At 38.1% G+C, this 23053-nt stretch overlaps 1 protein-coding gene across 1 annotated transcript in view; it reads left to right on the top strand.

Moving 5' to 3' along the window:
• The window catches only part of cpne9 (copine family member IX), a 142492-nt gene that overhangs the window by 38609 nt on the left and 80830 nt on the right, over positions 1–23053 (top strand). Inside the window, exons 3-7 of the mRNA XM_028453402.1 lie at positions 11560–11606; positions 15733–15836; positions 17460–17499; positions 17632–17634; positions 18832–18908. Of these exons, the coding sequence (XP_028309203.1) occupies positions 11560–11606; positions 15733–15836; positions 17460–17499; positions 17632–17634; positions 18832–18908 (271 nt within the window). The remainder of the gene's footprint in view (positions 1–11559; positions 11607–15732; positions 15837–17459; positions 17500–17631; positions 17635–18831; positions 18909–23053) is intronic.

Genomic DNA, 23053 nt, shown 5'->3' with positions numbered 1-23053 from the left:
GAAAAACATTGATTAAATATTAGAAAAAAATAAAAAATCTATTTATAATCGGCCCCCAAAAAATTGCGATATGAGAAATCGATTTTTTTTCTTCACACCCCTATACATGATACAATTTTATGATGTCCAGTGTTTGTTTTAGGCCTTCGGCAAGCCTCAAACTTCACACGTGATACTTTCACCCAGAAGATTTCAATTTTTGATCCGTTGAAAGTACCTGTCTCTACTCTTAAACCTCATATTCAATCCATACATCAATTTTCTGACCTGCTTGCTCCTTCTTTCAGGATCGCGGGGGTCTGCTCGTGCCTATCTCCAGCTCTCGAGGCGGGAATACACCCTGAATACACCTTAAAACTTGTTTTTGCGTTGAGTTTCCAAACATTTTCCTGCCTTTCCTTGCTATTTCATGTCTGTGTATGAGGTGTTTTTAAAGTTTTATTTTTTACTTTGACAGACAGGTTTTACTCTGACTGCCACACAGCTCTCTGTCAGAGGTGTGAATACGACTGCAACCACTTCGAGGTGGATGTTTTTTTAACGAAGTGGAATTGGCTTTTCGTGTTCACCTTAGCTCAAACAAAGCACCATTTCTGGAGAATCGATGCTCTATGTGAAAGTCATTGGGGGAAAACCAAAACAAACACCATTTAACAAACGATGGACAAACATAAAAAGAAGAAAGGGAAGAAATGGTCCTAATAATCTTTCATTTCATTCATTCAAAAATGTTGACGCAAGCAGCAAGGATCTCGCCCTTTTATTTGAATGCATTCTCTCATGAAAGCCTGCAGTTGTGTGCGTAAAGCTGACAGTTAACAGCACTGGTGCTCAATAAATTCCCAAAATAGTGCATGTGAATCAGTAGCAGTTTTAGTAAATCACATTGCATGTGCTAAATTATCTATTTAAAGCCTCAAACATGGACCACGTCGTGTTAGTTTGATTAATGCCAACAATTTGAGCAAATCCTAAGAAAAGTATTAGTTTGTCAGAATTTTAAACTGTGTAAAATCAAAATTTCATACAATCCATGTGGTTATTTAAATAATTTGGTACAGTGTGGTTGTTATGGAGAGGTTTCTGTGTTTGTCGATATCCTAAAAATGCTATGAAAAGTATATTTTACATGGCAAAATTGAAGTTTTGTTGCCATATGTGCTAAACCAAACAAATCATCATCTGAAAGATTAGAAGGCAAAAAAAGCCTCTTTGTTTTGATTCTACTCGCCGACACCTGTTGCTGCGTCACAGATGGCATTACTGCGCCGCACGGTGCCACCAGCCCTCTGTCTGGTTAAAACGCATATGTAAATAAACCGGTTTGTGCTGGTGAAAACAAGCACTGTGTCTAATATAGGCTACTTGGTTTTCTTGTTTCAGACAAACTATTGTAGGAGCTGTTAAATACCTTAAAGCTGCAGTATGCAGAATCGTGAGACTACAGGTGACTGGTCTATTTGAATATTTTGATATTTAAATAAACCAATTGTTAAAATATGTGTCCTCACTGTAGCTATGGATGAAATGTGTGACATACCAAATAAACTATTTCAGGTGACTTAATTGCTCTTCACATCTATAACCACAGACTTTTATCACTCTGTACCACAGTTGGACTGAGGGAACTTGGGTCACATTTTTTGGTAGCTGCTGCTATCTATTTCATGTGACACATATTTTGACATCTGGTATATTTAAATATCAAAATATTCAAATAGACCACTTACCTGTGGTTTTCCATGTTAGGACAGCTAATCATTTGTATCATTTGAAATACACAAATAGGCTGCAATCAAATTTATTGGTTTAGTCAAACATGACAAGCAGCTAACCAATCAAATTTTAATTTATATTGCAATTTCCAACAAATCAAATACAATTTAAAGTAGAAGTGAAGGACAAAATATAGGATGCAAAAAAAAAAAAAAAAGAATTTAGAAAATATCTGAACTGAATAACACAAAAATAAATGTTGGGTAGGTAAAATAGTAAAATATAATATCAATCAATAATAACAATAACAATAATCATAGAATAATTAAATATTAATAAAAAAGGATGTGATTATAGTAAAACAGTAATATGATAATAAAAAATTGAATAAAATATGGAATGATTATCAAGAGTCAAATGTTGATAAAACAAAATACAATTAAAAAAGAATAATGTCTAAGAAAGAATAATATATGAATATATATTTCAATACTACAACCATACAATTATGTAACAGTAGATTACATTAAGGCCTGAATAAATACATGGGTTTTGTGAAGACCCTCCCTACTGTGCCTCTGATTGGCTCTTTTTTCAAGCGACGTTTAAAGTGACCAATCAGAAAAGAGGGACTGTCTATGCAATGCCCGTCAACAAAGTGCCAAAACTCAACATCATCGCGCGTGGAGAGATCACAGAAGTAACAGCGAGCATTTGGCTTTATTCAATTCCGCTTTAGGTCTGGGGGTTAGGAAGGGTTCTGACTGGACAGAGGGCAAACGAGACGTATCACGTCTATCGGGATAAAACTTTTCTTTTCAGCTACAACACAGATGACCACATGAACTGTTTTCACTTTTATTTTGATTGTAGCTTTGAAGCAACAGCTCAACATTGACACACTCTTTTTTTGCTTTGCTCCGCGGAGCAGAAGAGACATAGAGCAGCGGGGAAGAGAGATAGAAGTTCATACTTTGGTCAATCAAAGCCAGCAACAGCTGTTCCTACTCCACTATACAGGACGTTGAGTGAAATAATAATAATAATAGCTTTATAATGATCCGTGGGTCATTAGTGAAACTTTGGTGCTTCATGCCCCAATGAAGCCGTTCCGTTTGCCGAATTCCATGTGTGTGTAATAAATCTGTGTGCCCGTGTGAAGTCTGCATGTTTATGCTTCCGTCCATCCACTTTTTTCATTATATCTATCTCTTTCAAGGCTGTTATTAAATAAATAGTTTCGGCTGGAGTCCAGGCGGCTGTCTTAGACTAAGTCGTCACCAGTGCATCATCGCGGCAAGTCACGCATGCGCAGAACGACCCAAATTAATTTAAAGAGGAATTAAGTGTTTATAAGAAAGAGGAATTATTTAAATCAAAATTAAAATCTGAATAAACCAGCCACCTAATTCCGATTTAAGTTTAATTCGGAATTAAATTTGCAGTATGGATTAAGTGTTTACAAGGTCAGTTTAAAGAGGAATTAACTTTTCTTCTGATTTAAAGAGGAATTAAAGCTCCATTTATTCTGAAATCTGCCTTGGGATTATGTACAGGAATTGGTTAAATATACCTTAAATGAGGAAAATCTTAATTCATGGGGGTCTAAAAATTATTGTTGTTCTCATTTTAAAAAGCAGACCTGTGCATCCCAAGTTCATGTGCCTGTGCATCAGCACACCAGAATCCAGTAAGCACATTGCTTTTGTCCTTGTATCAGCTGAGAATAAGCTGCTGCTTCCAGGGATCCAACTCCAGCTAAAGCTGGTGTAGCAAACAGATAAATGAACAAATAATTCCCAAGGATTTCAGTATTATCCCTCTCCTGGCAGCTCATCAGTGATTCATGGGATGGAATGACCACCCTTCCTTGCCCAAATTGCCTTGTAGCACTGTATGTGTATATGATTTCCTGCGAAAGCCTTAGATTTCCAGTCTCAGCAGCCAGCTTTCCCCTCTGTTTTACCTTACAGTGAGCAGCTTGTGCCCTCACCCTGTAACCGAGCGTGGCATCTTGTCTATGTCTGTCTGCACTCTGATTATATTTTGCTGGAGTGCAAAACCAGGAGGCAGTAAGAAATCCCTGGTCGATGGGAGTCACCTGGGTTACTGTCAGCTTGCTCTTATTCAGTCAAGATAGTTCAAAGATGTGCTCTGCCATTTCCACTTACAGTCTACTCAATGATGGGATAGCTATTTTATAATGATGGCAGCAGAGGACTGTATCCAGATACATATGCTGGGCCTTGTGACACTCCAGTCCTCAAGATTACTTTTAAGAGTGTGTGTAAGATATAAAAAAAAAAAACTGTGAGCTGAAGAAACATCTTTCCTGGGAGGTGCAAGACTTGACTGGCTTAAGTCATCCCAGTACTACCACACATGTGTTTATTTGATCAATTTCATAAACATATTTGACTTTTCAAAGATGAAAACGGAAAATTTGTCTCACGTTCGACCCATGATTAAACAACCAACCACTAGATTATACTAGGATGACCAACTGCTAAAATGGTAAACCATCATCTCATAATAATATCTGCTTTTCCATTGAGCACAGTATTATTTTTAAAACAGTGAGTGAACCAAAGTTATTACAACAGAGTTGTAAACACAGTTCCTGACGAAAATAGGAGAAAGTGCAGCCAGCTAATGTCATGTTGGAGCCAGTAATAACAGATGTTTGTTTAGTTCGATGGCATGAGATGAAGATGGAGCACAGCATAGGAAAATCAATGGTCCACTCACTGCAAACTAAATGAGTGCAGAGCTGGAAAACCAACATGTTTAAAACAAATACTGTATAGAATAAAACCATACACCATAATAGAAACCTTAATGTTTGTTTGTGTCCATTTCAGTAAAGTTGCAGAAAGGTTATTAAAAAACCTACTGAATATATGCACCAACTTCTTCCTTTTATGGAATTGCCAAACTAGCATCATCAATATCAGTAGGAGGTCCGTTAAGTTCTGTTAAGATGTAGATCAACATCTATAAATTTGGAGCACAGACTGCACATGTTCTATTCAGAAATCAGATTTGAGAAAAAGAGGGCAGTCTGTTCAATGTTGTTCCTCAAAATATTCCTCATCGATGGGTGTGGCAAGCTGGATTACCAGGTCACTTCTATTATGGAATTGCTTCACTATAATAGTGTTTACGTGGTCTACAAAAGTAGCCCTGAAATAGCAGTGACACATGAGCAGCACAGGACCGTCACGGTCCCATGACTGTTACCCAATCATTGTAAGTTTCATGTTTCAAAATAAAAGTCTAGGAAAAAATTCAGCCTTGACCTCAACATTTATGTTCCATACGAAATGTTGCAAGAATTTGAGCTTTTTTATTGCTCAGACCTCTGTTGGGAAAACGAGTCCCTCTCACTTTTTCAGTTGAAGATGAATGTTTTACATCGTGCTACCATACTTACTCCTACAATGTGCATAACAACAACCCAACCCCCCATTATTATTATTGATACTGCCCGTACTCATCAGGATTCTAGATTTGTGATTGAGTCTAACTTTGGCTCCTGCTGAACTCACATAAAGCCTTACACATGTTTTGATAGTATATTAATCTGTCAGATATTTAGTTGTACTGTATTTAAAAAGTTTTTCATGTGATGGGCATTTTATAAAATGGACCCAGTTCTTCAGAAAGTTCTATACTTGACTTTGGTCACAATTTAAAAGATGTTTTAAATGTTTATTCTAACTTATATTTAATGGCCGCTATCATGAAGAATCAGTGGGTGGTTTGTGGCCGACCAGACGGTTCTTCCTTTTGTCAGACTCACTTTCCATGAAACAGGCAATCCGTCAGGTCTTCCTGTTACAGCCGACACTCTTGGGACTCTATGATGGATTTGCCTTTTAGATACAGTATCAGGTGAGCTGCAAGGTCAGACTCTACTCTAGACTCAGGTTTTATTTGTGAGACAAACACAACCTTACAGAAACCTTATTTTAAAGCCTAAAATGCCTTCAACCCACTGATAGGCACACGTTTCTTCTATTCTGAACCAAAACTGGTTTTCTTAAAGGTCCCATATCATGCTATTTTTCAACAAATCTTCATTTGTTCTAAGAACCCCAAAAACATAGTATTTGAGTTTTATTTTCCCAAACTCGCCTGTTTTCCAGAGTTTTAGTTTCTGAAAAGTCACTTTCTGAGCAACTCTACACAAACAGACTGATTTGCGGCTTAGTTATGCATATTCACGAGTGGGCGTGTCTATAGACGGGACTCTGACTTCCTCCTACCCGCACGGTGACCTAGGGCCAAAGGATGGCCCGGCCCCCTCCCACCCACTCGGTAGCCAAGCTCATGCTGCTTTATACACATGAGAGAGTGTGGAGGCGGGACGTTCGCTGGTATTTACATAGACTGTAGAAAATACATAAATAGCACTGTGTGAAGGATGCTGAAATGCTCACCTTTGTGGGCGTGTCTGTTTACATGTCAATCACGGCAGAGAGTTTCCTGGCGGTGCGGCTTCGACAGCTAGGTGCCGTGTCAAATTCGTCATCAAAGTGGGAACGCGTCATCAAAATAGAGCGAGGTGTTTGTCAACAAGCTCCAACATAACAGTGTTGGTCACTTAAGTCCAGAGATCTTTAGTGCTTTAATAGTGTTTATATTATTCCTTATAACACATATTAAGGGGGGGACCAGGGCTTTCTGCTGATAGCACTTTTAAAAATGATGGGAGCTGCTCAGCAGCAGTATTGAAGCAAGGCTGGCCCCTCGCTTTTACACAGGTGACCCCTGGTGGATGAAAACACCAACTACCTGGGTCTCCAGCGGGCGGGATTTGGACTCTACCCGGGAATGATGCACATGTCCGAGCACTTTTGTAAAACTGATGAGAGAATAAGTATCAAAGCGACAGACCTCCTCTGCGTCCACACTCCTCTCCCAAGCTTTTAACTTGTGATTGTTTTGGAATATCTGTATTTACCTTTTACTGTTGTTCACTTCTTTTTTGACTTTTGTCTTTGAGTTTTTGAAAAGCGCTTATTAATAAAATGTATTATTATTATTATTATTGATGAGACAAGCGTGATTTCCGAGTGTGAAAAGGACAGTATGAGTTTTCACTTTGAAAAGGTAAATTTACGAGTACAGTAGTCCGTCGTTTATCGCGGGGGTTATGTTGTTAAAATAACCCACAATAGGCAAAATCCACTAAGTAGTCAGCTTTATTTTTACAATTATTATACATGTTTTAAGGCTGTAAAACCCCTCACCACACACTATATACACTTTTCTCAGACAGGTATTAACATTTCTCTCTTGTAAAAACACTCTCAAAGTTCAAACCTTCAGAGATTTTAAAACACAAACATGTGTTTCAGAGTCTTTGTTGACGATGGCGTCAGGCCGTCAACACGGACACCGGTCTGTTCACCCATTCAATCATGGAGTAGAAGCTGTGTGTGACCACCTGGAGCTGTATGACACGTCCTTTATTACCGGGACCGGACTTTAAAGGATTTGACATGGAAGAGAATCAGCGAGGAGGTGGTAGTAGCAGGGTAAAAGTTCTCTCTGCAGTTTTCCTCTTTGAAAGTCGGCACTGAGCTAGGATAGCATTAGCCGCTAATCAAACCGGCTTTTTTCACTGGTGGTTTATGTTTATGAGGGGATAAAAAGGAGCGCAACTCCTCACTTCAGCAGGCAGTGAAACTCACCGAGTTGGATATGTCGATAATGGGTGAACGCAGCATTAGCCAATCAGGACGCAGAACACAATGCGCGTTCATATGCTGTAAAAAAATGCATGCAAAATTGCACTGTAAAAAAAATCCGCGAAACACCGAGGCCGTGAAAGGTAAACCGCGATATAGCGAGGGACTACTGTACACTATTCACTAACCAGGTCCATGGTTATTTTTTATAAGCTACTATTTCGATTCAATTTACAAATTTTAAGGAAGTGCACAAGATTGACAGGGCGATAAGTGAAACAGCACTGATCAGATGATTGGTCAGTTTGAAAAGTCAGGAAGAAACAGAATTTTCAGCTAGCTTTAGCAGCTAACTCTGCCTTTCTGCCTTGGAGAACGATACCACGTTTCCACCAAAAATCTTTCAAGGAATCAACGCTCCAACGGGATAAATATTCTAACACTCGCTGCCAACACCGTCAGCTATGGAGAGTTTATACCTCTTGACCTTTGACCTCATGCGCGATAACTGAATGAGAACGAGATTTCCGAGGGTGTGAAAAGGCTTATTCTTAAGCAGCTGACAAAATTAAATTGAGTTATTATTCTTAACTTAAAATATAATGGGCCATATTTGTTTTTTACTCACCCGATGTTACTCGCGTATCTCTTCCACGTATGCTCGGGTCCAGGCTCCTGATACGTTCACTGCGCATTGGGTCAATTTACAGTACGTGAGGTGGGAGTAAGTCTGTCAATGAAGGCGGTCTGAAGCAAACGAGGTGGAGTAGGCTGTCCTGAAATCGCAGAACATTGAGTTTTCCTAACACATGTAAATGTCATTGAAATCCGTGGAAATAATAAAGCAAACTTTTAATTTGAAGACTTTTTTTTTTTTCACCTCATACTAACAACACATGAACTTTTGTTTGTGTGGAAAGATGGATTTTAATTTCCACTTCTTACTTTACACCAAAAAATATGTTTCAGTTATGAATGTGAAAATGTAAGTCAAATCTAAACCATGCTGCACTCCCTGCCTACTGCTCTCCTCATCGTATTTGTATTAATGGCTTATAGGGTGGGGGTGGGGGGGGGGGGTGGGGGCAGATTATGTGCTTTTTATCATGTGCACATTCAGTTTGAAGTTCATTAGCAAATGTCTAAACCTTAAAGGGGCAAAAAATATCTTATGGCACTCAGCTAGACACAAAGAGCAACACTTGGCCAATTATATCTTTCATCTCATGAGAGCCTTTAGCAGTTGTTGTATATTTGCTAGTGTAAGAACGTGTGGGCCTGCACGAAACTAGACAACATGATAGATATGGGCATTATAATTGGGATGCCTTTGTTTTACTGCATCTTTTTTGCTGATATATTTAAAGCACTGTTTAGAAGATAAATGTAGAGTTTAACAACCATAGAGGTACTTTTTAAACATTATGTAAAGATTTTTGTGTGAGAATATACTTGGAAGGGTGCACGGTGGCTTAGTGGTTAGCACGTCCGCCCCACAGCAAGAAGGTCCGGGGTTCAAGCCCTGGGGTGGACTTGGGTCCTTTCTGTGTGGAGTTTGCATGTTCTCCCCTTGCTTTTAAAATGTCATCACCAAAAAAAAGTATTTTTCCTCAAAAGAGAAAAGAGAAGTCCACGGGAGCTCACGCACTCACCGGAAGTGAGCTGTGTAGTGAAATAGATATAGATGGTGCGCTAGCGCCCCCTCACACCCTGAGGTCAAAAGTTGAACAGGTTTCATTTCGGGGCTGTCCAGAAGTGAAATACAATTAAAATAAACATTTTGAAATTACCAAATTACTCCAAAATAACAGATACACACACTCGGGGTATTTTGAACCCGTCGACCGAGTTTGACGTTGAACTGGCACCGCGTCCGGGAGATATTTGCTCCACACACACTCACACACTCACACACATCCACACACACAGACCTCCCTTGAATTATAGTATAGATGTCTTTTAAGGCTTTTATTAAATAGTGTTGGCTGTAGTCCGGGCCACCGCCATCTTGGATTATGTCGTCTTGACTCGGTCTCGGCAAGTCTTGGTCTCGGATAGTGTGGTCTTGAACACAACACTAGTGTGTGTATCTATACACGACCAGCAGTCTTGCATAATGTAACAGAAAAAGGATTTATAACTTCTTTAGATTAATCGTATAACAAGTCTGTCAACTGTTAAAGCAATTAAGTAAACAATTTAACTATTTAATGTTGGTACATACTGTATTGCAAGACAAAAAGTTTGTTCACCTTTGAACTAAAGTACACTTATTGTTTTATTCTGGTATTTTTTTCCTTTGATCCAATATACTATTCTAGATTTGAGAAAAAAAGATTTCCTGGAGAATAATTTGAGATAGCACCTACCTCAGCACAATATGATGAGCTCCAGTGTTTCATCAACACCTGCTGATTCCAATATATGGTCCAAGGATAGTTTGCCATAACTGCCTGTCATTTTCGTATCTCGCCAGATCTCAGAAGATAAGCCAGGATGGGCCTGGTTAGAACTTGGATGGGAGACCACTGAGAATCCCAGGTGCTGCAGTGGGGTGGTAGCCACTCTATAGTGGTATCTGTCACTTCACCCACATTGCATCATATGAATATGGTGTGTGCGTGAGGGTTGGTGGTGGTCGGAGGGGCAAATGACACATTATGGCTGGCTTGATACAATAATAGCTTACCACCACTATCTGTGCATTGAATAATGCAATCTAAATTTGGAAATTCCCAATCTGCAATATTAGCTCAACAATATTGTTGGCATATATGTGATACTAATTTACTTTAGCCTTTGGTGAATTTTACAGTGCAAAAACAAAGAAAAGACAAAGTAAAAAATGGTCAATACCTCAACATTGAAAGCCAGTAGTGCAGGTAAAACTGTCTGGCTGTGTGCAACTGTGTTGTGGATCATTTTTTGCTCTCATTAGAGTTACTGCCTTCGTTGGCTCAGAGTGCTGTGCAGTTATTGACCCTGAAAGCATTGACAGGTCACAGTGGTTTTGAGAGATTTCTGTGCAGTGATATTTTCCTCAAGGATGTTCAGTTCGTTTTTTTACAACTAATGAACCAAACCTTGCAATGTAGCAAACCTATCATATTGTCACACGATTAACACACTTCCCTTTCAGTTTTAAGGCCAGGGCTCACAAGATCAAAAATACTTAATATAATTCATGTGACTAAAAAAATCTGCATAACCTGCTGAAAATGCAAATGAGAATGTCCAATGCTGAAATGCCCTATGCTCTGCTGCACGACGCATGAAGTTATGCAAACGTGAAATAAAGCTCTATGCTGAACGGCAGCTTCTCTGCGGAACAAAATATTCCAAGAGATGGAAAAGTTGGAAACTAAAATTTATGAAATTATCACTTGAGACGAAGTTAAAAAAAAAAAAAAAAAAGTCCAGTTTGAAAATCTTGCAGGTAATAATGATTTACTCTCATGGACCTGCCTGTAATAAATAACTGAAGACTGTATCACTTTTCATCTGCATCAATAAAGCAACTAAAAATGAAAACATTTGAAATGTATTTTGATGGTGATTATCAATAGTTACTGTATATACTGACAAATCTAACTACTTACCAGTGGTATAACTATATTTCCATTAAGCATGAATATTTTTCAATAATTTTTTTTGGCATATTTTATGGTGCCTGGCCCATTGGTTTAGAACCTCTGATCGATAGTATATAATCTATGTATATTATGTTGGAGTGCTCTAGTGGTCAGTGGTTACTGCATTAACCAAATTCACCAAATTTTTTTTTAGGAATTAAAAAAAAACCTATGATGAATAAATAGAATTAATTAATCAATAAATTATTATAAAATTGCGTGTGTTTTTCTGATCATTAATGGAGTGATTAGTTCTTATCTGTTAGACAGGCTCACCAAAGAATGAATTACAAATATAATATTTATTCATTTTATTATATAATTATGCACTTTTGACTTATTCAAGGCTAACTGACCCAATTACAATCTAAATGTGTTGACTTTAATGGTGTTAAATTTAATGGAACTGGATGTGAACATGACATTTCACTATCCACCAGCTGCTTATACTGTATGTAAAAACCATCAGGCTTACTTATTAATAATGTTTTTATGTTCTCTGCTTTCCACCCTAGTGGTCGTGTTGTATGTGCAGGCTGTGGGAACCAAAGAGTGGAGGGAGGTAAGCTGAGAAACGTTTTTCCTTCATAACTTTGCATGTGTTCTCCTGAAGGGGTGGACTTTTATTAAGGCCTGGAGAAGGCACATTATTGAAATGAAATCCAGAAAAAATGCAAGAAAAAACATCTTGTAGAAAATTCTGCTCGTGCCAACCGCCCCAATCGCTCAGAGAGTGTAACCATGTGTGTCAAATGAACCCAGGCATGGAGAAGAAGAATCTCCCAGCTGACCCAGTCAGAAGAATTAATAAAAGAGGCTAAAGGTCTTTTCTTTTGAAAATTTGTAATGGCTTTGTGATGCAGCTAAAACAACTTCATGACTCAGAGTAGAAAAAAGTTTCACTCTTTTTTAATCTTATTAAAAATGCACCACCTGCTCCCCTTCGACTTCTCCCTGTCTCATCCTCCTTTGCTGTTTTTAAAGCAAGGGTACTTGACATTCCTCTCATTTCTACTTCCATGAGCTTCCCCGTGAATGTCTCTCTCTAGCCTACGTGTGTTCACATCGCGACTCTCAGCGATATTGCTCTCATTTAATTTCCCATTGACATGCTGTCTTCAATCACGTTATTTACTCCTATCAAAATCCAAAGTCAGTCCTGATGTCCCAGTGAGCAATGATCCCCTTCCTACTCTGTACCGCACACATTTCTGTTTTGTATGGGGGGGTTTAATCACAAACACAGCGTGTATTGTGCTGCAATCAGCAAAGTAAACATCTTGCTGGCAGCCCAACATATTGACACCTATTGCAGATATTTGAATTGTATTGAAATCTGCTCAATATTGTGTTTGCTTTTAACATCAAAACTGTCATTATGTAAATGGTCAAATTTACAATTTGTAAATGCATTTATGAATCAACTATTAATCCAAATTTTCTTTATTTGTATTTTTGGTATTCAAACCTTGATGCATTCATTTGGAAATCAAAAACATATTTATTAATATCTCAAATGACCAATGATGCGGTAAGTCTTATTTGATTTTAAGACAGTAAATCATCCATCCATTTGTCCTTCAAGAAATAGGCACGAATTTTTGGTTATTATAGTCTACTTGTAGTTTTTGTCAAATTTTTTGCACTTGACGTACCACTTCTTAAAAACCGTTTAAACAAGTTGTGATGAACTATGGCCGGGCCTGCGGAACGTCTCCACGCCAAATAGCACATACCGTGTTCCCAAAAATTAAGTGAAATTGCTCGGTTCTACCGAGTAAAACAAATGAAATTGTGCGATGTGAAATAATAATCTACGTTGAATTGCCTTTGAAACGATATATCACACGACTAAGTTCTGATAGATTTAGAAATGACCATCCCCCTCCCCTTTTTCAAAAAGGTCTCCGAGAGGCTCTTGACATCCGCTCATAGAATGTCTATGTCAAATTACAACCCGATTCAACGAGCATTAACCGAGGAGTAGTCATTGGAAAAGGCGCCCCCGTGGCACATACGGAGTAATGGGCCCCATTCATATATTGGTATGTGTCAATGATTCGGTACCACCAACTGTCGCAATAATTGACTCACAAATAAACGAGAAAATGACTTTAATGGAATTTGCCTAAAAAAGGGTGGCCCCTAATGGAATTGTGCGAGGCATAATCGCAATCTACGTTGAATTAGCTTTGAAATTTAATATCACACGACTATGTTCCTATACATTTGGAAATGACCAGATATGGGGTGTGGGCCCCTGGGCCCCATTTAAAAAAAAATGGCTTTGAGCATCTCATCATATTCATTCATAGAGTATTCATACCAAACTGCATTCCGATCTAACAAAAAATTGACTTCCGTTTTTTTTTCTTTTGAGACCCTCCTGGGCCTCAATCAAAAATTGGGCTGAAAGGGTTGATGCGTACACATCCATAGGTTATACCTACCAAATTTCAGCCCGACCCGTTCACGAATAACAGAAGAATAGTGATTTTAACTTCTGTACACAACAAGAAGAAGAACAAGAAGAAGAAGAACAAAGTGAGTGGTGTTTTGAGTCCGGTAGCCCGGTGTCACGGTCTGAGTTTACCTCGTACTGAGATCGATTATGAGCATGTCCACTACCGGAAAATGCATTTTTGCGAGTTCCACTGTGAGTTTTGCTACATCCGCTGTGCTGAGATCATGTGTTTGTACAAAAGAAAATACATGTTTTATGATTTATTCTATGCAGTTATTTTATTATTATATGTATTCTGTTTGGATAAAAATAAAGCACATGTTGGAATATACTTCCTTTCACTAATTTCCCACGGCAAGCTCAGTACGGCAATCTGAGTGACAATCTCAGTCAACTACTTGAGTAAGTAATAGTGTCTCATTCAGCAATCTCAGTATGAATAGGAATAGTTTATTCTCCAAAAAAACGTGATTATAATAAAATTCTATATGAAAAGTAATAATTTATTTAAAAAAAAAAAAAAAACATGGATATAATATAGATTTCAATAAATAACAGTTAACCTAATGTATCTTTACAATAATAAGCTAGTGTATTCATATAAATCTGATCATGACAATCAAATTTTTTTTTCATTGGTCGATTTTTTAATTGATGGTCGACTGATGTGATGTTTTAAGCATTTTTTTAAAATGAGTACAACAATTTCTGTGCATCTCACTACGTAGCGGTCATATACTGAGATTGTAAGATAATCTCAGTACGGAGGTAAACTCAGACCGTGACACCGGACCTAAGGCCAAAAAAGATAAGAAACATGCATTAAGATGCTTCAGTGTATTAGTAAGGATATCTGGTGTGAAATCAAACACCTTTATGGACCTTTATTGACTTTTATTCAGTTTATGGTGAAATACAAAATGAACAGTGGACAATTAAAGTCAATTTACTTTCTTTAAAATAAACAGCACAGGATTTTTAAAATGTGGGATTATTAGGATGATAATCTTCATTTAGAAACAGAACCTGTGAGTTAGTGTAACTTTTGAATGAAAAGAAATGCTGCCTCTCCTGCCCCACTGCTTAACCACTGTGTATTTCAAACATTTTTTTTTGCTTTCAAGTTACAAGTTCTCAATCCCTGCAACATGGAAGCCAAAACCTGAAGACAAAGACAGGGAACCTAAACCAGAGAATGAATGAACAGTAAACTAAAGCAGGAACTATAATGAAAATGCTACTGATTTACTGTAAACTGTGAACTGGTACTAAATGTTTTTACCTCAGTCAAGTGTTGCACTCTCGTGGATATAAAAAGCATGTTTTACAGTGCATACACCAACTATTGTTGCTTTGTTTTCTTACTTCAAATGTTTTTTTTTTAGCTTTGAGCTGTGTTTTCTTGACTCTGTGCATCCCCTGACACAGAAAAATGCCACTCTGTCAGCGGTTTACTGAGGTGTACCAAATGAGCCGCATCTGTAATAGACTCAAACGAGAGTTGCACAGCTTGAGCCCCATCCGAGAACATCTCTACGAGCCACAGAGCTATTCACTTACCTTCACCCTTATTGCTCCAGCAACTATTAAGCTAACATCTCTGGGAGGGATTATGAGCAAAAGGCCCATAGCCCCAATAGTAGAAACACAGCCAAGAAGTATCACTGGATTTTCCCCTTGAAGTTTAAGTGGCTGGTAGTTTCTAAGGCTCAATACACTCCCCTTCTGCGCCTCTGTAATAGATAGGCTGGGGACGTAGATTATGTGCACCAGGCACTAAAGACATGAGTCGGGGTATTAAGGCTATGGTGGGGCAGTGCCAAGATCAATAGCTCATTACACGACGCTGTAGGACCAGGCCAGGGAGGCGAGGACGACAGCGCACCAGGGGATTACCTCTGTGATTGTCAGGATGATGGAGAGACGGTTCGGCCAGCCAGAGCAGTTGGTACTGGGCCTCTGTAGGCTCACTGCAAGAAGCGCTGGCTCTAATTATAGCCGTGTTATTGCTCTAGGGATGCTGGATTTAGCACAAAACAAGCCAGTGTAAAATAATACAGGTTTATTTTTTAAAACAAATAATTTGTGAATTTTTTTTTTTTGGTTTTATACTAAGGTGCAATGTTAATACTAATTGCTGGTAGATCACTTGTTTCCAGTGTGTTTATTTTTGACCAAGTTGTATGCCACTAATTATGACTATTTTTTTTTTATTTTGGTACAGTTTGGCAGGACGGAGGTGATCGATAATACCCGAAATCCCGACTTTGTCAGAAAGTTTGTCCTGGATTTCTTTTTTGAAGAGAAGCAGAACCTGAGGTTTGATGTGTAAGTATAGACACAATTTAGATGAAAATAGTTTATTTTTATTTTTTGGGAAGTACTATGTTTTAGATATTTCCTTGCTTTTCCCCACACCCAATCACCTTATTAGACTTTCTGCAGAGCTGCATGAGGACACCTTAATTCTGGTGTTTTGGTGCAAGAAGCCATTTTAGGGCACTTTCAAGCAACTGTGTTGAGTTCACTTTAAGTCACTTCTAGTTTGGTGACTGAGTTCATTAGCTCAGGACAACAGAGCAGAGTGACAAAGCAGAAAAAAAGAATTTGATCACTACCCAGTTCTAGTTTTGTCATCCTCAAAGTCAGCATAGCCTTCCATTACAATCACAGAGTTTCTCTCTGCGTTAAGTCCCAATGTGGCAGAGAGCTCATTTTTCCCACAATGGGAGAATTTAACAACAATCGATCTTAGAATGAGATTAGAATGATAGTCTGGGATGTTAATCTATGACGTACTGATTTCAAAAAAAGATCCCTTACTGACGCTCTCTTTGCTGTTGCTTTCATTATCCTTAATCACCGCAGTGAAATATGACTTTCATGCCTTTGCTGCCTTAATTAAAGTACAGACATACTGGTCATGGGGTTGTAGCTTCCTCCACAGGGAGGGATGATGAAAATGGATGACATTCATTGACTGTGATTAAGCATTTGTGCATACAAATAGATTATTGTTCACGTGTATTTTTTAATGGCCTTAAAAATCCAATTAAATCTGATTTATTAGTATTTCTTACTTTTAGGAGGATAGACTGTATGATCAGTCAGATAATAAACATTGATGTCTATATATAAATCTTCATACTGTTTTGAAGGGGAGCGCTTTGACAGTGAATAGTTTACAATGTACCAACTTCAGTCTTATAAACCAAACCCATATTACCAGACTGTTAGAAACTGCACCAAAAAAAAAAAAGAGAATATCTAAGTAGGTGTTGATACATAATGGGAATATAGTGTGTAGCTGTGTCCATGGGCATGTTTCACCCTGAACCCAATATTGAGTGTTTTTTTTTCTCTTTTTGTTACTCAACTTTAAAACCTTATAACATTCAGTTGCCTTCTTTTGTTTGTATTTTCCTTGTCTTTTATATTGTGGTTTTCTTATACAATAGTAAATGTTATTTTTCATGTATTTGTTGTGAACAATAACATGAATGAGTTGATTTAATCAACACAATGTTAATTATAAAGGTTTGTCGATTAAAGATATGAAAACGTAGCACTAGAGCAAATTTCCTAAATGCATCCTTATGTATGTACATCAACTTCTGTTTGCAGTATGTCTCTTAGTCTGTTTATTATGCAATTGATACCTTTTATAAAACTTACCTGTAAAACAAGGGGTGTGGTACTTCTGCAGCTCCCCCTTAAGGCTGGAGTAACTATTAATAAATAGGAATAGACTTTTGATATGTTTATATTTTTTAGTCATTTAAACACAGCCATACTTTTAATGATTATTTAATGATCCAAGTCTGAAGTTCTTATTCTGTGGGTAAAACTATGAAGTGTGACAATCATTACTACAGGAAAGCTTAACAACTCAGTCTCTTCAAACACATCCTTTTTCATTGCTGTGACCCTGATGACTGATGATGCTTTCAGGTACAACGTGGACTCTCGGAGCTGTAACATATCCAAATACGTAAGTACAGTATGATGACCTGAAGTGCTTGGATTGAAGAGCTTGTAAATGTGTCACATATGTTCTTAATAGATTTCTAATGGAATTTCTTCTTTTCTTTCTCCTTGACAAATTGAACCCTTTGGGGAGCAGAAGGTGAGTGTTCCCCTTTAGTCAGCTCTTGTATCCTTGTGTCATTTACTCATTTTTGTTTTGCTCTGTGTGTGATTCATTCATTCTGATCTTCATTGTTTTTTTTTTTTTTCCTTCATCTTGTTCCATCAAGGGCAACCACCAGCTCTCCCACCCAGTGAGCTTCCTCCTGTAGTTTTGTTCCTCATTTTGTCTGCGTGTTTTCCCGTTCACTCAGGTAAAAACAACTTTCAGAAGTTCACTTCAAAGCAAAAGCAGCTGCTGTTGCTCTTTTTCTTTCAGTCTGCAAACTACAGCAGATTGTACATGTCAGGGCACGTACAGGCACTGTACTTAAACTCACAGGGGGGCTCACACCGACACATGCTCACACCCACAACACGCATAAACTCTTGCCTTTGTTGTTGCACAGTGTTTTTTTTAATGTTGCCATATGTTGGTTTATTGTCTGTACATGTGGACAGGATTAGAGCTTTTGGATGTGTTGTTGAATAAAATGACTGCAAGAAAGGATAGGCACAACCACTCATTGCATCCTGACACACTTTATAGAATAGTCGATGGGTCGACAGGAGCTGAATCATGAAATCCTGCACGACTTCCCGGACTTGACCTGGGAGGGTCAATGAATGCTTATGTAAATGCTGGAATTAAAATGTGAGTTCAATATTTAATTCAGAACATCACTTCGGTTAAATGAGATTGAATTATAATCGAACTTTAATGACTTTAATATCCATCCTACCCAACCAGAGCAATTTAATGGTACAATGCGAATGCTGAAATCCCCACCCACCACCATTCTTCCTTGATCTGAGCATATGCCACTGAAATTACTGTTGTATTTATATCATCTTCTATTTCCCCTACTCCTGGTGGTATATACACAAAGAGAGATATGCCTCCAGTGACCAAAACTGCACTGTCAGAGATTTTAAAGAAGTGCGGTAAATAGACATTTAATTTCCTTGTATATTTAGAAGTTATTTTACAAATACAAAACTATTATAATGACAATTTATAACATTTTCCATGTTGCCTACATTCATATTTATTGTCAAATGACTGAAACCTCCAGACAACTTGAAAGAAAACCTCTTTTTCATAATTCACTGTTGAAATCTTCAGTGATGCACAAAAGAGACATGCTGCAGTTTTCTTCCCTAAAATAAAAGTTCTATCTTTTATCTTTTCACTCAGGACTTTCTTGGACAGACCTTCTGCACCCTTGGTGAGATTATCAGCTCTACTGGAGGACGAGTGGAGAAGACGCTCTCGTGAGTCTTTGCTATTTTGCCCATACTGTTCTTAGCTTTGTTTGTGTAGTTAAACCAATTACATATGTACAATGATTATATGCCCCGAACACACTCTCCTATGTTACATATACAGTATATTGAGTACTGCTGTGTACAAGGTTGTGTTATATATATAAGAGAAGCTGGTCAGACAAAGATGTGTTGGGTCATAGGGGTCACAAGCCAAACGTGAACCTTTTTTATTGCTGGAACAAAGTATCTTACTTCATCTATCCACTGCAGTTTATCATCCAGCATGCAGGGAAGTAATTCTTCATTTTAGACACCTCTGTGATATACTGTATATGTGAGAGCAGATTATAAATTGCAAGCTGGTAATTTTTCATTGGAGCCATTTTGAGCAAAAACTTATCTTGCCTGAGATAAAGAAGTTGATTATAAAAATTCCTCATTTTTGTTGTAGTTGTACTTCTGAAGCAACGGTCTTTGTTTTATAGTGCATGGGTGAAATTGTCCGCAATGTTTAAGTGACACTCTTTTCTTCAAATCACGTGAGAAATGTCAACACGGTACATTTCTTCAGTCTTAGAGCAAACCTCAACAATTTAACCCTGATAATCAAGACAACAAGATGGTTGCTGCCTTTTACCTAAGGGTGGGAACCTCTGGGTACCTCACGATACGATACAATACGTGATACAAAGCTCACTATAACGATTATCTCACTATATGACGATACTGCATTTATTGATACATTGGTCAGAAATCAATCTACGATAATCTATGACATTACAAGAAAAAAAAAGATTAAGTGAAAAAATACAATTTGTATTTTATATCTCTGAGTGTCAACATGTAAACCAATGTAAACAAATACGTATCTCCAATAGTGCTTTATGTAAATAGGGTTATATTATATTATAGTGCAATATTCCAGTAAACAATATATTGGTTCCTTCAACAAACAGTGACAACATTTCTGTGAAGACCTACCTGCACATTTTAGTGAAAAAGCAGAAAGTTTTAAAAAAAAAAAAAATGTATACTTAGCACGAGCATATCGATTATCGATCGTGCAAAAAAATATTGAGATATATCGCCGCATCAAGATATTGTCACAGTCCAACCTTTACCCCAACCACGGTAATGATGGTGTTGTTGACCCTATGCTTGCTAGGACTCCAATGGATGGTGGTGTTGAATTACATGCCTGCCGCAGCAACAATGCACCAGCATCCTGATCTTTAGGTGACCTGTGCAGGCCAATGTGGCCCACATACAGTAACTCTGCCCTGGTCTGTGGGGCCTGACTGACCCCAGTTGTGTTTAGTTTGTTGTTTGTGTGTGATGTAATAATAAGGTCACCCTACCCTATCTGCAGGCGTTTCCTTGCTTGATACCCGCACTCTGAAAAGAGAAGCTGTTGGATGATTTGTTGTGTCCCCCAGCCATGCCATGTCACAGCATGTTTCTGCTTAGTTTACAATTTTGTCTATGCTTTTTCCAGTTGGGTTGACTTTTTGGGCCTATACTACAAAACTAGATTATTATATCCTGGACAGAAGCTGTTCCGCAAATCTCCTTTCAACTCGCTAAGTTAAGCGTGTTGATTTCAGCCTGGCTACGTGTGTGCTCTTGTGACAGAGGTGGAGATTACAGCGTCAGACCAATCACAGACACAGAGAAACTGTAGAGAGCAATTTACTTCACAATAGATGAAAATTATTTAAAAATATGAAGAAATAAAATCCATAATTTGGACTAAACACTCAACACTGTTGCTGCAGTAAAAGCAGCAAGGGATGAATGCAAGAATTGATGAAATTAGAAATTAGTGAGATTATAAACAGAGTATAAACAGACACTCTGATCACTTTCAGTTTCACTTTTACCTTGTCTGTGGCTCTGATGCTGTGTTCATACAGCTCAGCATATATCATAAGGTGGAATATATCTATATTTTATAGGGCTGGGTATCGCCATGTACCTCACGATACAATATAATGTGATAGTTTTGCTCAAGATAACGATATTATCACGATTCAGCGATTCTGCAATAATCGGTGAATCACAAGAAATATCATCCACGATACATTACAATTTGTGTCCCTGAAAAAAAATCAGAATTTAATGACTGCCCTGAATCCATTTCACAGGAATTACTAAACATTGTCAATCAATTTCACATGAATGACAGTCAAGTAAAAATAAAGTGTATACTGCACAGTGGCTTAACACACACTGACCACAATTAGTCCAATGGCCTTGTGTTATGTTTCAGTCTGTAAGGAAGACTGATACAAAATAATGCTTCACCAAAATATTGTTGTGATGTTTGTACGAATTAACTATAAATCATTAAAAACAAAATGAATGCAGAAAATACTAATTTCAGTGCTGGTATTATCAACTTCTTTGTAAACATAGACACATATCAGTGCTGCTTAACAAGCAGAATTAACTTGTTGTATGAAAACTGGAAAATTTCACTGCATATAAAAACATTTTAGTCAGTGCACTACCCTGGCATCGATGGTATTGTCCACAACACGCAACTTTTCCTACAGATCTTCTGTAGCTCTGATCATGTTTTCACGGAGAGCTGCAGCGCTAGACAAGAAACGGACGTTGTTTCACAGGCACAGCAAAGTTAAGCAGGCACTGGTCGGCTCTGGATTTAGGAGTCAGTGATGATTTGTGTAGTTTTTTGGCAGTTTAGACAGTGTTTCGGGTGGTTTAGTTGCAGTTTGAAGCAGCCAGGATGGAAGAGAAGAGGGCGGTACACGTAATGAGCGCTCCCTGGAAACATTTCTCCGTAAAAATATGTTCCTTGTCTCACGGTGACGCATTTCATGCCGATTTTTTCCATTTGATTCCTTTCGCGATTCCGTTAATGTGGATTTTATAGGGCCCTATACTTAACTTGTGTAATAAGGAAAAAAATAAATATCAATATTTGGTGTCAGTGAATCAATAACGTACCGCGAGACGAAACCTCGCGATATATTGTCATATCAATATTTTGGCACACCCTTAATATTTAAAATTAACTAACAGGACTGAGGCTCTTTGCATTACCCTAGAATACATGAATTAATTAATTTAATGGTCCGAAAGCACCAGCCGACTTATTTTCCTTTATCAGTCCATCAGATATAAATCTCTATATTTCCTATTGGATGTCATCGGTAAATGAAATGATTGCATCGATGACTAAATATTCTCTCTCCTGTCAGCATCACATCAGATCCACACAGTGACGTGTTCACAGAATGATCCTCCTTTTAATGGGCTGGTCATTTTTCAAGAGAACTGATTGGTCAGGAGGTGGGACTTTAGTACTCACTCAGATCTTATCCAGAACAAAACCTGGTCCTGACCAGGTTAGTTGTTCAGCCTAAGTAACCATGGTGATTTAGATCCGTAATACGTTAGCCAGCTTTGTAGACCAGCACACACTGAATAAATCCCTGAAGTTAGCGCAATAAGAGGAAATCTAGCTTTGTAGTTTAGGCCCTTTGTTAGAACAAATCTCCTTGATCAGCTCATCATCCTTTGTGTGTCTCTATGCAACTCATTCCTAAAGTCCTTTTCTTACACCTACCTACCTACTTACCTACAAGATTTTTATCATGCTAGATGCAAATGTACTTAAACAAAGAGTCCAAAGACTGCAGGGAAAAAAATATTTCATACATCGGTCTTACAAAAATGATCACTGTTTACCTTTTTATTTATTTATTTATTTAACAATACAACTCTGTTCTTTGTTTACAATATTCCTGTTGTCTAATTTGGCCAGTCAGCTGGTTTTGCTAAATGCCAATCTGTCCTACCAGCTCTGTGTGGGGTCGGAGAGGCTTGTCTTTTCCTGGAATGGCCATGCGGGGGATGAATCACTGTCACTGACTTGAGCTGGAGGTGGTGATGAGTCAAACCATCTGGGGGGCAGTTTGGGGACTCTGCTAGTAACACTATTGACTTGTTTTAGAAAGCTTATCATGCTCAGACAGACCAAACAATCAAACGGCTGCGGATCACTTTGTTCTCTGCCCAACCAATGCCCGGTGGCATTGGGCACAAAGTGAAACTATAAACAGGAAATGATGCCAGAACACAGAGAGTAAACAGCCAGCAAATGGATCAATAAATCTAAAACAAAG

Source organism: Gouania willdenowi, chromosome 7, assembly GCF_900634775.1.
Source record: "Gouania willdenowi chromosome 7, fGouWil2.1, whole genome shotgun sequence".
In the NCBI taxonomy this organism is placed as follows: Eukaryota; Metazoa; Chordata; class Actinopteri; order Blenniiformes; family Gobiesocidae; genus Gouania; species Gouania willdenowi.
The sequence above is the reverse complement of the archived record's forward strand: the minus strand, read 5'-3'. Positions and strand labels throughout refer to the sequence as shown.